General features: G+C 65.2%; 2 protein-coding genes across 2 annotated transcripts; both read left to right on the top strand.

Annotated features, from left to right (window-relative positions):
* The first annotated feature begins 1,003 nt into the window (after nucleotides 1-1,003).
* LIMK1 (LIM domain kinase 1) lies at nucleotides 1,004-10,058 on the top strand. The gene is made up of 16 exons (XM_074556813.1): nucleotides 1,004-1,243; nucleotides 2,712-2,808; nucleotides 5,163-5,301; nucleotides 5,674-5,783; nucleotides 5,856-6,047; nucleotides 6,455-6,560; nucleotides 6,648-6,832; nucleotides 6,911-7,094; nucleotides 7,173-7,259; nucleotides 7,469-7,600; nucleotides 7,712-7,771; nucleotides 7,870-7,935; nucleotides 8,030-8,186; nucleotides 8,286-8,341; nucleotides 8,804-8,961; nucleotides 9,054-10,058. The coding sequence occupies exons 1-16, from the start codon at nucleotides 1,186-1,188 to the stop codon at nucleotides 9,202-9,204; spliced, it is 1,938 nt and encodes a 645-aa protein (XP_074412914.1). The 5' UTR covers nucleotides 1,004-1,185; the 3' UTR covers nucleotides 9,205-10,058.
* On the top strand, nucleotides 1,303-2,705 carry LOC141731400 (uncharacterized; the record flags this gene model as incomplete). Its single annotated transcript, XM_074556818.1, has 1 exon — nucleotides 1,303-2,705. A coding segment is annotated over exon 1 (1,224 nt), but the record flags the coding sequence as incomplete, so codon positions are not given.
* Nucleotides 10,059-13,002: the final 2,944 nt, after the last annotated feature.

Genomic DNA, 13,002 nt, shown 5'->3' with positions numbered 1-13,002 from the left:
TGGCTCCAGCCTGTCTCCCACGTCCGTGACCCGTCCCCGTGGCGGTGGCAATGATGCAGGGGCTCACCCCAGCCCATGGCACTGCACAAGCCTGGAAAGGTGCTGGGTCCTTGCTACAGGGCTGTTGCTTGTCCCACTGCATGGTAACAGCGCTGGGACACACGGGAGGGGCGGCGGGACAGCTTTGGCCCGAGGGGTCGCCTCTGCCTCTTCCCACAGTGACAGCCCAGGGTCCCAGGGGCGGTCTGTGCCCTGGCCTGAGGTGTTGGGGACACCTCTGCCGTGTCCTAGTGTGCCAGCCTCGGAACCCATGAAAAGGTCTTTGCTCTGACTCACAGTGGGGGCCTGGGGGTGCAAGAAAATTTCTTGTGTCCCGGTGACAGCTTGAGGACCAAGGAGGCTGTGCCTGCTCTTGGTGACAGCCCAGGAGTGACATCCATGTGACATCCATGTGCCATCCCATGATAACACTGCAGGGAATGAAGGGGACATCCATAACCTATCCCACAGTTAAAAGCCCGGGACCCAGGATGAGGTCTATGCCCCTTGCCATGATGGTGGCCCGGGGATGCAGGGAGATGTCCATGCTCTGTCCCGCGGTGACAGCGCGGGAAATGAGAGAGACACCCATGTGATGCCCCACAGACATCTGGTGACATCCCAGAGCAAATGGGAACGCCTGTGCCCTGACCACAGCGACGGCCCGGAGCACGAGGGGACACCCGTGATGGCCAGTAGTGGCTGCGGCAACACCCGTGCCCCGCACATGGGGCTGGCCTGGCGTAGCTGGGGACACCGCGGGGTGTGGGGACACCCGTGATGGCCAGGGGAGGGCGAGAGGACGTCGCCATCGCTCCGTGACCCGCGCATCCCCCCGGGCCCGATGGCGCAGCCCGAGCCTCCCCCCAGCCCCGACCATTCATCGCCAGTCCCTGCCGACCACGCCCACCGGCCACACCCACGCTGGCCCCGCCCCGCCCCCGCCCCGTGCTCCCGCGGCCCCGCCCCTCCCGAGCCGCGCAGGCGCGGTGACGGCGCCGCGGTGCCGCCCGGAGCCGGAGCCGCAGCGGCAGCGGCAGGGCCGGGGGGGCCCGACCGGGGCTGCGCCCGCGCGGGGACCGCCACAGGCCCGGCCACCGCCTCCGCCACAGCCCCGGCGCGGCGCGGCGCCGGCTGCGCGCCTGCATGAGGTTGATGCTGCTGTGCTGCACCTGGAGGGACGAGCCTATGGGAGAGGACGAAGGTGCGTGACCCCCCGAGCCCCCCCCGGCTGACTCAGCGCTTCCGCCGCCGCTCGGGCCCCGGGACCCCCAGCCCGGCTCCTGCGGACCCTCCCGCCGGCCCGCATCCTCCCCGCAGCCCCCGGCCTCGCCACTGTCCCCGCACCCCTGCATCCTCCCCGGCATCTCCATCCCGCACCCCTGCACCCCAGCACGCCCCCTGCACTCCCCACCCAGCCCGCATCACCCCTGCATCCCCAAATGTCCCCGTGTGCCCGCATCCCCCCCTGCATCCCCAACTGCATCCCTCTGGTCTGCATCCCCCTTGCGCCCCGACATTCCCTGTCCCCCCATCCAGCCTGTATCTCCCCACAGCCCCCCTGCATCACCCTCCATCCCTGCATCCCCCTCTGGAGCGCCCGTCCCGCACCTTTCATCTCCCGTGCCCCCCACACGTCCCCTGCGCTCCCCACACGTCCCGCACGCCTCTTGCACCCCCTGCCCCTCTCACTCATCCAGCTCACAGCACCAACTGCATCCTCCACTGCACCCCACCCTGCATCACTCCCCTGGCCTGCATCCCCCTGCACCCCATCCAGCCTGCATCCTCCCCACACCCCCAAATGTCCCCGTGCAGCCCCTGTTCCCCCTGCATCCCCTCCGCACCCCCAGATCTTCCCTGTTCCCCCAGTTCAGCCTCCATCCCCCCCATTCTTCCTTGTACTGCCACCCAACTGCATTCCCCCCTACACCCCCAAATCTCCTCCATCCTCCTTGTCAAGAACTGTGCAGCCAGCCTGCATCCCTGTCTGCCCCCCCAGATCTCTGCTATGCCTTCTTTCCCCCCTGCACTGGGCCCCTCATACCTCCCCACACACCCCAAGAACTTGCACCCCCCTGCAGCCACTCTGCACCCCTCTGTGTGTCCCCCATTCATCCCCCACTCTGCACCCCCTGTGTTCCCCCATGGGCTGTGCGTGCCCCAGCACCCTCTGCACCCATCTATGCTCTCCTGCATCCCCCAGCACCCCTCCAGCATCCCTCTCTGACCCCCATTCATCCCCCAGCACCCTTCCAGCATCCCTGTGTGTCCTTCTGCATCCTCCATCACCCACTCTGCACCCCACTGTCCCCCAGGACACCCCAGCACTCATCCTGCTGTCCCCCCAGGCACCCACCACTCATCCCATACCCCGCCATCCTGCCTGGATGCCTTGGTGCTCCCATCCTGCCCCTCTTCACCCTCCCTGCACTCTGTGCCCCCATCCCATCCCGCTGCCCCATCCTGCACCCACCGTGTGCCCCCATCCCACCCTGCCCTGTTGCCAGCCCTGGGGCCATGGGTGCCCCGACCTTGAGCCGCTGGGGGATCGATGGGTGTGGGATGGAATTCACCCCCGGGCACAGGGATTTCATCGCGGCTGCTGCCGTGGGTGGCAGGGCCGGGCTGGCCGGGTGACAGCGCTGTCCCCTGGTGTTCCCCGCCTGCAGGGAGCGACCTGCCGGTGTGTGCGAGCTGTGGGCAGGGCATCTACGATGGGCAGTACCTGCAGGCACTGAAGGCTGACTGGCACGCCGACTGCTTCAGGTGGGACCCGCCGGGGACAGCAGCATGGCGTCAGGGGCATCGGGATGGATGGTGTCATGGACACTGGGATGGATGGCCTTAGGGACACTGGGATGGCACCGGGGACAGTGGGATGCTCTGCAGGGACAAGGACAGTGCTCCCTCCCGTTCCAGCCGTGGCAGGGACAGGCGTGGCTGTGGCTCCTGGCACCCGTGGGGGTGCTCGGGCCGAGGCCAGGCCTGGCAGAGGGCTCTGCTGCCTGTCCCGCGCTGTCCCCTCCTGCCGGGTGACAGGGCGCGTGTGGCTGATGTCACCCGCCCCCCTCCTTCCCAGTTTCCTCTTTCACTCGAGCCCTCCCGGCCGCTCCAGCTGTTGGAGCCCCGAGGAGGAGAAGGAGAAAGGGCCCGGGCCGGGGGCACAGGGGTGCGCGGGACCTGGCAGGGTTCCCTGTGGGACTGGGGGTGCCCAGGGCTGTCCCCGGGGTGTGTCCCTGTCGGTGGAGGAGGATGCTGGCGGCGGTGCTGAGGAAGAGCCGCGTCCTGAGCGCTGGAGCCAAGTGAGTGGGAGTGGGATTGAAGCGGGAGCGGGTCAGGACGGGCTCCGCAGGCAGCTCGGGGGACTCAGCCTGTGTCCCCCATGCTCGGCTCCCCCTCTCTGGGCCGTCAGACAGAGCAAAGCCACTGCGGGGCCGCAGCTGGATCCGGTCCCCCCGCATGAGTGGCTTCCGGCAGCGCTGGGCTTGCTGAAAGCCTTCCTCCTCTTGTCCCTCTCCCCTTCTCCTTGTCCCCCTCCCCTTCCCCTTGTCCTGCGTTTCCCCCTCCTTTTCCCTCTCCTTCTCCCCCTGCTGATCCTCCTCCCCCTCCTCTCCCTCCTCCTCCTCCTGCTCCTCCTCCCGCCCCCGCCCCCAGCCCAGGGGAGGTTTCGTGCTGCGCCATCGGAGGGGGAGTCCTCGTGGGTGACGTCATGGGGTGGGGAAACTCCGCGCCGTGACGTCACCGCTGGTTGGTATTCCACCTGCGTGGCCGTGGGCGGGGGGGGGGGAGACTGCGACAGTCCCCGGGCACCCCCGGCATCCCCTGCAGAGTGTCCTGCAGCAACCCCGCATCCCACAGCACCCCGGCACTGCAAACCCCTGCAGCAGATCCCCACAGCCCCCCCTGGACCCCCTCTGCACCCCCTCCCCGAGAGGATCTCCCCCTTGCAGCACCCTGCACCCCTCCCACAGCATCCCCTGCACCCATTCAGCACTCCCATATAGGAAATCCTCTGTGGCTCCCCTTCTGCACCCCCCAGGCACTCCCACACCCCACAGAAATCCTCTCTGGTACCCCTGTCCCCTCCTGCACAGTGTGATGTGCCCCCCTGGTGCTGTATCCCAAAGCTGACAGGCCCCTCTGCAGCCCCAGGCACACCCTGCTGTTGTCACCCCCTGCACCCCCCAGCAGCTCTCCCATCCCTGTGCCCCTGCCACAAGGCTGGCATGTCCCTGGCCAGGCTGGCGTGTCCCTCTGGCTGTCTGTGCCAGGGTGGGGAGTTTGTGACCAAGGGGACATGTCCCTCTGTCCCTGATCTTCTGTCACCAGGCTGGGACATCTCTCTGTGTATCTGTGACCAGGCTGGCATGTCCCTGTGTGTGTCCGTGACCAGGCTGGCACATCCCTGACCAGGCTGGGACATCTCTGTGTGTCTGTGCCAGCGACACACACAGACTGGCACGTCTGTCACCACAGTGTCATGTCCGTGGCAAGTCTGGCACATCCTTCTGTGTATCCATGACCAGGCTGGCATGTCCCTCACCAGGCTGGCACATCCCTGTGCGTGTCTGTGACCAGGGTGGGACATCCCTCTGTATGTCTGTGACCAGACTGGCATGTCACCCTAGTCATGGATAGAGAGACATGTCCTTCTGTGTATCTGTCACCAGGGTAGGACGTCCCTCTGTCTGTGGCCAGGCTGCCCTGCTTGTGACCAGTGTGTCTCATCCCTCTGTAAGCCTGTGCCAGGCTGGCACGTCTGTCACCAGGGTGGCATGTCTGTCACCAGTCTGGTACATCCCTCTGTGTGTCATTGTCCAGGCTGGCACATCCATGCAGAGCTGGCGCTTCCCTCCTCATGCCTCTCCCTGCCCCACGTCCCCTTCCTTGTCCACCCCAGTGTCCCCACGTGTCCCTGCAGCCCCAGCCTGCACTGTCACACCCCTGGAATCACCTGCTGTCACCCTGGGGATGATGACACATTGATGCAGTGGCCCTGCAGCTACGTAGGCAGTGAGGGAAGCTGCTTGTCCAGAGAGCTGTGGAGTGGGCAAGCACTGGCTGTGCCCCGGGGTGACAGTGGGGACGAGGTGACAGGAGTGTCCCTGTCCCTGCTGCAGGTGTTGTGAGTGCGGGGCCTCCCTGTCCCACCAGTACTACGAGAAGGATGGGCGCCTGTACTGCAAGAAGGATTACTGCGCACGCTTTGGGGAGCTGTGCCACGGCTGCTCCGAGCAGATCACCAAGGGGCTGGTCATGGTGAGCACCATGGGGCCCCCAGGGTGGGACACGGAGCCTTGTGCCATGGCTGAGCTCCTGGGGAGCAGGGCAGGGGGGGAAGGGGTGCAGACTCCCAGCACCACTGGGTGTGTCAGGGGTGTCCTCTAGGTTTTAGGGGACCCTGGAGGGCCTTGCTGGGACTGGGGAATGCAGGGGAGAAGCTCAGTGTGGTGGGAGATGTTCCTGCAGCCACCCCCGACTTGGTGGCACTTCTGTCCCCACCATCCCACAGCTCAGCCCGCCCTACCCGCAGCCCCAGTGCACCCGTGGGTGCTCCCAGGCCCCTCTGAGCCCCAGCCCTGCCCTCAGTGCCTGGACAGGGGGTCCCGGGGCTGATGCCATTGCTCACAGGTGGCCGGGGAGCAGAAGTATCACCCCGAGTGCTTCATCTGCCTCAACTGCCGCGCCTTTATCGGGGACGGGGACACGTACGCGCTGGTGGAGCGCTCCAAGCTCTACTGGTACGTCTGCTCCAGGGGGACCGGGGGGACGCGTCCCAGCACCCCACCCACCCTCCTGTCTGCTCCCCACAGCGGCCACTGCTACTACCAGATGGTGGTGACGCCGGTGATCGAGCAGATCCTGCCGGACTCGCCCGCCTCCCGCATCCCTCACACCGTCACCCTCGTGTCCATCCCCGCCTGCTCCGACGGCAAGCGCGGCTTCTCCGTCTCCATCGACCAGGGCTGCGGCACCGAGCACCCGCGCACCGTGCGCGTCCGAGAGTGCGTCCTGTCCCCTCTGCCGCCATCCCCTCCCCAGGGCTGGGGCTTCCCGTGCCCCTTCTGCCCCTGGGATCCATCCCAGGACACATTTTGGGGTGGGAGAGGGGGAGTGGTGCTGGGTTGTCCGCATTGTCCAGGGGTGGCCTGTAGGGACCGTGGTGGCATGTCCCCAACTGCTGGGGGCTTTGTGGAGGCTCTGCTGCTGTGTCCCAGGCCATGCTGGCATTGCCCTATATACCTGAGTGGGTACCATGCATGTCCCTGTGTGGTTCGGGTGGCTTGTGGGGACTGTGCCAGCATGTCCCTGTCCAGGAGGTGACAGTGGGGTCTGACGCACCCACTGGGAGTGTCCTAGTACACCCCCTGATGGTGACAGTGTTGGGGGCCTGACCCCACTGTCCCCACAGGGTAGACCCGGACTGCATCAGCCCTGACATGAAGAACTCCATCCATGTTGGTGACCGCATCCTGGAGATCAACGGGACCCCCATCGGCCACGTCCCCCTGGATGAGGTACGGTCCCCCCCACCCTGTCACACCCCAGCCAGCCCCACTTCCGCCATGTCCCCAAACCCACCCCATCACCATGTCCCTGTGCAGATCGACCTGCTGATCCAGGAGACGAGCCGCCTGCTGCAGCTAACCATCGAGCACGACCCCCACGAGCCCCTGGGCCAGGAGCCAGGGCTGGCAGGCAGCCCCCTGCCCGCCCTGTGCAGCCCCCTGTGCTCGCCAGCCCCCGTGCCCTGCGGGGACCCGGCTGCCATGCGCCAGCGCGCTGTCACGTAAGGCCACCCCCTGTCCCTGTCCCTGTCCCTGCTGGGTGCCCCCAGCACACTGAGCTCTGCCTGTCCATCCCACAGGAGGAGCTGCAGCACGGACAAGTCCCCAGGCTCGGGCTCCGTGGGCTCTCCCGCGTCCCAGCGCAAGGACATCGGGCGCTCCGAGTCCCTGCGCGTCGTGTCCCGCGCCCACCGCATCTTCCGCCCCTCGGACCTCATCCACGGGGAGGTGCTGGGCAAGGGCTGCTTCGGCCAGGCCATCAAGGTGGGCAGGGGGCACGAGCCTGGGGGTCTGGGCTCCCCAGGTTGGAGGGGGTGGCTGAGTCCCTGCGCTCCTGGCCAGGTGACGCATCGGGAGACGGGTGAGGTGATGGTCATGAAGGAGCTGATTCGCTTCGATGAGGAGACCCAGAGGACCTTCCTCAAAGAGGTGAGGGTCCCCTGTCCTTAATCCCCCAGGCTGCAGGGCCACAAGGGATGGGTCTGTCTGATCCTGGCCCCACCTGGGCACAGCCCCTGCACATGGTTGACCAAGCCCGGTGGATGCAGCCCTGCCCACTGAGCCTGTGAGCAGCAGCTCTGTCAGGGGTGTGGGAGCCTTGGGGTGTCACGGACACGGGGCTGGGGGGTCTCCTGCAGGTGAAGGTGATGCGCTGCCTGGAGCACCCCAATGTGCTCAAGTTCATTGGAGTGCTCTACAAGGAGAAGAGGCTTAACTTCATCACAGAGTACATCAAAGGGGGCACCTTAAGGAGCCTCATCAAGAGCATGGTGAGCACTGGGGGAGGCAGGTTGGTCCCCCACCACCCCACAGCCCCAGTGTGGCTGGGGGACCCCTCTTCCTTTTTCATTTCCTGGCAAACTCCTCCTCCTGCCCCCCAGGACAGCCACTACCCCTGGAGCCAGCGGGTCAGCTTTGCCAAGGACATCGCTGCTGGCATGGTGGGTGCCACCATGGGATGGGTGGGTGCAAGGGGCACTGCTGAGCGGGGGGTCCATGGCGTGGGGGTGCCCCTGCTCTCAGCCCACCCTTCCCACAGGCCTACCTCCACTCCATGAACATCATCCACCGCGACCTCAACTCTCACAACTGCCTCGTGCGGGAGGTGAGTCCCACCTTGGCGCTGCCCTCCTCCAGCCTGGCTGGGGCTCTCAGTCCCTGCTGGCTCCCCCAGGCCTCACCCCTCCCTGTGACTCCAGAACAAGAGTGTGGTGGTGGCTGACTTCGGGCTGGCGCGGCTGATGGTGGATGAGAAGAACCAGCCCGAACATCTCAAGAACCTGAAGAAACCAGACCGCAAGAAACGCTACACGGTGGTGGGGAACCCCTACTGGATGGCCCCCGAGATGATCAATGGTGAGGGGAATGTGGCCAGCCAGGGCTCTGTCCCCAGGCAGGGTATGCTTGCTGGGGCTGGGACAGGACGTGTGACATGGCCTGACCCTGTGTCTGCAGGGAGGAGCTATGATGAGAAGGTGGACATCTTCTCCTTTGGCATCGTCCTATGCGAGGCAAGTGCCCCTGGGGCTGGGGTCTGCCATGGGCGCTGGGGTCCTCATGGTGTTTGGGGTCACTTCCCCAAGGCTGGGGTATCCCACTTAGGGTTGGAATGTTTAGTGTCTCTTAGAGTCTTCACCTTAGGATTGGAGTCTTTTCTCTTGGACTTGGGGTCCCCCTAGTCTTTGGAGTCCTCATTGTTACCCTCCAGGGTAAGGTTTTCCTTTTTGGAGTTGAGGTCCTCATTGTGCTCGAGTTCCCCCTCTTAGACTTGGAGTCCTCCCTTGGGGTTGGGGCCTCTCTCCTTCGGTTAAGGGTCTCTCTGATGGGGTCTCTCTCTTGGGGTTGGGGTTTCTTCATTGTGCTTGGGCTCCCTCCTGGGGCTTGGACATCTCCCCCTTGGGGCTTAGGGGTCCCTGTTTGGGGTTGGGGTCCCGTCTTGATGCTGAACCCGCCATTCCCGCCGCTGCCCGCAGATCATCGGCCGGGTGAGCGCCGACCCCGATTACCTGCCCCGCACCACTGACTTCGGCCTCAACGTCCGGGGCTTCCTGGAGCGCTACTGCCCCCCCGCCTGCCCCCCCAGCTTCTTCCCCATCGCCGTCTGCTGCTGCGACCTGGACCCCGAGAAGCGGTGGGTGCTGGGGACCCGCGGGGGTCCCCGGGGCAGGGGACAGGGTGGGGACAGAGCCGGCGGAGCTGCCACGTGTCCCCCTGCTCGCTCAGGCCGTCCTTCGCCAAGCTGGAGCAGTGGCTGGAGACGCTGCGCATGCACCTGGAGATCCACCTGCCGCTGAGCTCGCAGCTGGAGCAGCTGGACCGAGCCTTCGGGGAGGCGCACCGGCGGGAGGGGGCGCTGCCCGCGGCCCCGCGGTAGAGCCCCCGCCCGCGCCCCTCTGCAGCCATGGGAGAAGGAGCTGCGCTCGCCACCAGCCGCTCCTGGGGCTGCCTCCCCCCGGGGCTGGATCCCCGGGCCCCTGGATGGCCCCCGCCCCGCTGCCCACCCCGGGGAGCTGGCTCTCCCCGGGGCCGCATGGCCCTGGGCACCCCCACACCGTAGCTCTGAGCGCCAGGACCAGCCCGGCTGGCCGCACCGCGGGGACCGTCCCCGTGTCCCCACCCTGGCTCACCTCCCCTTTGCACAGCGGGGCTGCCCCGGACGGAGCCGCGGCCCTGCGGCGGTGCCTTGGCTTTCCGTGAACTTGCACTTGGACACAGGAGGGACCCCGCGGCCCCCCAGGGCACCCTCGTAGCAACGCCCTCGGCCGGCCCTGAGGCTGCTCCCGCCGCACCCCCGGCCGGGCGAGGGGACGCCCCCGTGGCGTGGGGACAGGCACGTAGCGGTCCCTGCCGCCCCCGCGCCTCTGCTGCCCGTGCTGAGCCCTGACCACGCAGCTCTGGGGTCGTGGGGCTGCGGCTCATCTCGGTCCCCCTGCCCCGGAGGGCCCGGGGGGTTGCGCCACGCGGTGCTTTTCATGCTCTTTATTCAGGTTCATTTTTCTGTAAGATATTTAAAGAGAAGAGTTTGTATTATTTTTTCATACAACGTAGCGTTTGCCATTTGTCACTGCCTCGGTTCTGCTTTCCCGAAGGGATCAAACTGTGAAGCCTCTCCGTGCACTTTTGCCCGGGAAGTCCAAGGTGACGTCCTCTGCGGAGGCGGGAAGGGAGCTCAAACTGTGATGTACCCCGAGCCGTGAGTCAATAAATCCTTCCCCGCTCGCTGCCCGGCCTGTTGGCAATCGCTCGCCTCCCCCGGGGGGCTGGGAGCTCCTGTGCAAACTGAGGCAGGAGGGGACGGTCCCCGTGCCCAGGGTGGGGCTGTGGCACTGGCTGTGGTGGCACCCACCAGCTCGCTCACCCCCATGGGGGCAGTACTGTTGTCCCCCTTTGTGCTGTCCCCAGCCCATTGTGGGTATCCCCAGCCCTGGGACTGGTGCCATCCCTGCTTATGTCACCAGGGCCCCCAAGTGCTGTGTCCCCTCCCACTGTCATGCCAGGGTGGTGACAGGCAGGTGACAGAGCTGTGTGACCAATGGTGCCGTGGAGCTGATTTGCCTTTGGTGTAAAACCAGCACCAGGGAACAGTGAGGTGGCTCATGCTGGGGTAGCCCATGGCCCTCCCGTGCTGTCCCTCTGTTCTCAACACCTCTCTGAACCAAACTAAGGTCCCCAAGGTGGGGGGGCTCCATCCCTGGGGGAGGGCGAGCTTTGGAAGCTGGAGAAGACCTGGAACCCAAAGAGATGAGGGGGGAGTGATAGGGAAGGGATGGGACTGGGGGGATGTCCCCAAGGGTGTCCCCAGTGATGCTGCAGCTGGGGAAGGAGCCTGAAAGGGTCCTAGGATCCAGGCTGGAACCCCCACCAGGGAACCTCATGGTTTATTGCTCTGGAGGGACATGGGCAGATGTAGTGACAGTGGCACTGTCCCCCCTCCTGGAGTGGCTCCTGACTGCCCCAGTACCCCAGTGAGGGACAGGGACTAACACCCTGCCTGGTGTCACAGGCTGTTACATTGCCCCTGGTGACACCCCACTGTGCTGATTCTTTGCTCTGGGAGCAGGACACTGTCACTTCCTGGGAGCGCTGGGGTCAGGGAGCCACTGGGGCCACCACACCTCGGGAACACCACTGTCCCCAGTCCCCTGCTGCCACAGGAGAGCAGCACCCCAGGAGACCCGCACTCTGCAGTAGGAACCCCCAAACCCATGGGATCCCCCCAGCCCCTCACCCAGCTGGGTGCCCGGATACCTGGGGGTGTCAGGGACACCACACCCACTGCGACACTTGCTGGTGGCCCTTGGAGCAAGAGCCAGCAGCTGGCCACAAAACCAAGTGGCCACTGAGTCACCCCCGTGACCAGCAACTCATCCCAGACCAAGCCACCAGCTGGGACACCCCCTCACCAGGCAGGGAGGAGGCTCTGGCACAGCCACAGTGGCCCCATGCTGTCACTGTCACCTGAAAGTTTCCTCCAGGGCTGTGCAGCATCCTGTGCCCAAATCCAGCCCCTGTCCAGCCTGACCCAGTGCCCGTGGGAGAGGCTCATTCCATCACCAGCACCTGGCTGTCCCTCCAGCCATCCCTTCCCAGGAGGTACAAGGCCACCCAGACCATGTCACAGGCCACCAAGAGCTGCCACTGCACCCACTGTCTCCTCCCAGCTCCTGCTGTGTGCCCCCAGGGATGTCTCTGGTAGGGTCCTGCCCCAGTCTGGAATGGTGGCACGTGGGGAGCCAGGTGTCCCCACCAAGGGGGTGGCCAAAGGCACCAGTGGCTCTGGCAGGGACACAGCTGAGAGCTCCAGCCATGAACCATTGGCCGTGGGTTGGTCACCTTCCTGGTGGGGAAGTCTGGGACTCCAGGGGAGAGGAGCAAGGGCAGGTTCTCCAGGAATCCTGGCAAGGTGGGCACTGGTGCTGCAAGGACCCTCCTGGGGGACATCTTGTGACAGAGGTAACTGGCAGAGGGTCCTCATGAGGCTTGAGATGTGCGAGGAGGAGAGGTGCTGGGGACCAGTCAGGACAGGGCTGTGTGGAGCTGGAAAAGGATCCAGGGATCCCAGCAAGCACCCAGCTGTACAGGGATGTGTGGAGCTGGAAAAGGATCCAGAGATCCCAGCAAGGCACCCAGCTGCACAGGGATGTGTGGAGATGGAGGAGGGTCACAGGGGTCTGGCTGGGGTGTCCAGCCCCATGGGGACATGGGGTCTCACCCCCACTCCTGGCCACAGCAAGACTCACCCTCACATGAGGAGTTTCCAGTGCTGAGCAGGCAGTGGCTCTGGGATCCTCTGGAGCCCTTTCCAGCTCAGCCAGAGGCTGGACTAGAGTCATCCTGGGATCACTGCTGTCCTCCAGCCCTCTGATCTCCCATCCTGCACTGAATGTGGCTCTGCAGGGTGTGTGTCACAGCTGACCCTGTCCCCAGAGGTGGCACAGATCCCTTCCCTGGCTCAGGATTGGGGGCTCTGTGTGGCTCTGGAGCAGCCTGAGCCCTCCCTCCATAATTTGGTGTCACTGTCACACCTCCCCTCTGCAGCCTGGGCTGGGATAGGAGCCACCTCCTTGGGTCACACATGTCACCAGCACCTGGTGGCTCCATGGGGAACATCCAGACACCCAAAACCCTGGTGGAGCTCTGAGGCCAATGGTGGGGGTCAGTACCTGTCTGTCTGCCTCAATTCCCCCGTAGCTGGAGCGGGCTGTGGGGTGTGGGGATGGGAAGAAGGGCTGTCACTGCAGCTCCTGTCCCCCCTCTGGTGTCCTCTGGTCCCTGACAGGTGAGGCTGGCCAAATCCAGGCAAGAAAATCCCATAGGAAGCAGTTCCCACCTCATTTATGTAAAGTCTACATAAACATGGCATTTATAAACACAGCCCTGGCAACACGGTTCTGCCATCCTCTCTGCCAGCTGGGGGCACTGGGGCCCATCCCTGTGTCCTGTGGGGACACAGGCACCTGGGAGGGGACAGCTGGGGCTGCCTGAAAGCCTCAGCTGCTTCTGGGGGGAGAAATGGCTTCTCTCAATCCCACTGCATCCTCCCTCAGCTCCAGCACAGCCCCTGGCACTGGGGCTCCCAAGGGGAGGTGAGTGATGGGTGCTCCTGCATTGCCCAGTGCCACCAGGGCCCCAGGCAGGACCAGGGATGGGCACCATCCACTGATGAGTCCTT

This window comes from Zonotrichia albicollis, chromosome 22 (genome assembly GCF_047830755.1).
Source record: "Zonotrichia albicollis isolate bZonAlb1 chromosome 22, bZonAlb1.hap1, whole genome shotgun sequence".
Lineage (NCBI taxonomy): Eukaryota > Metazoa > Chordata > Aves > Passeriformes > Passerellidae > Zonotrichia > Zonotrichia albicollis.
This window is presented reverse-complemented; position numbering and strand designations above follow the sequence as displayed.

Excerpts from the sequence above, each read along its gene's own strand:
- LIMK1 (XM_074556813.1), top strand. The coding sequence starts at position 1,186 with ATGAGGTTGATGCTGCTGTGCTGCACCTGGAGGGACGAGCCTATGGGA. Across the intron at positions 7,772-7,869 it reads AGGACATCGCTGCTGGCATG|GCCTACCTCCACTCCATGAA; the intron begins GTGGGTGCCACC and ends CCCTTCCCACAG. Across the intron at positions 8,342-8,803 it reads TTGGCATCGTCCTATGCGAG|ATCATCGGCCGGGTGAGCGC; the intron begins GCAAGTGCCCCT and ends CGCTGCCCGCAG.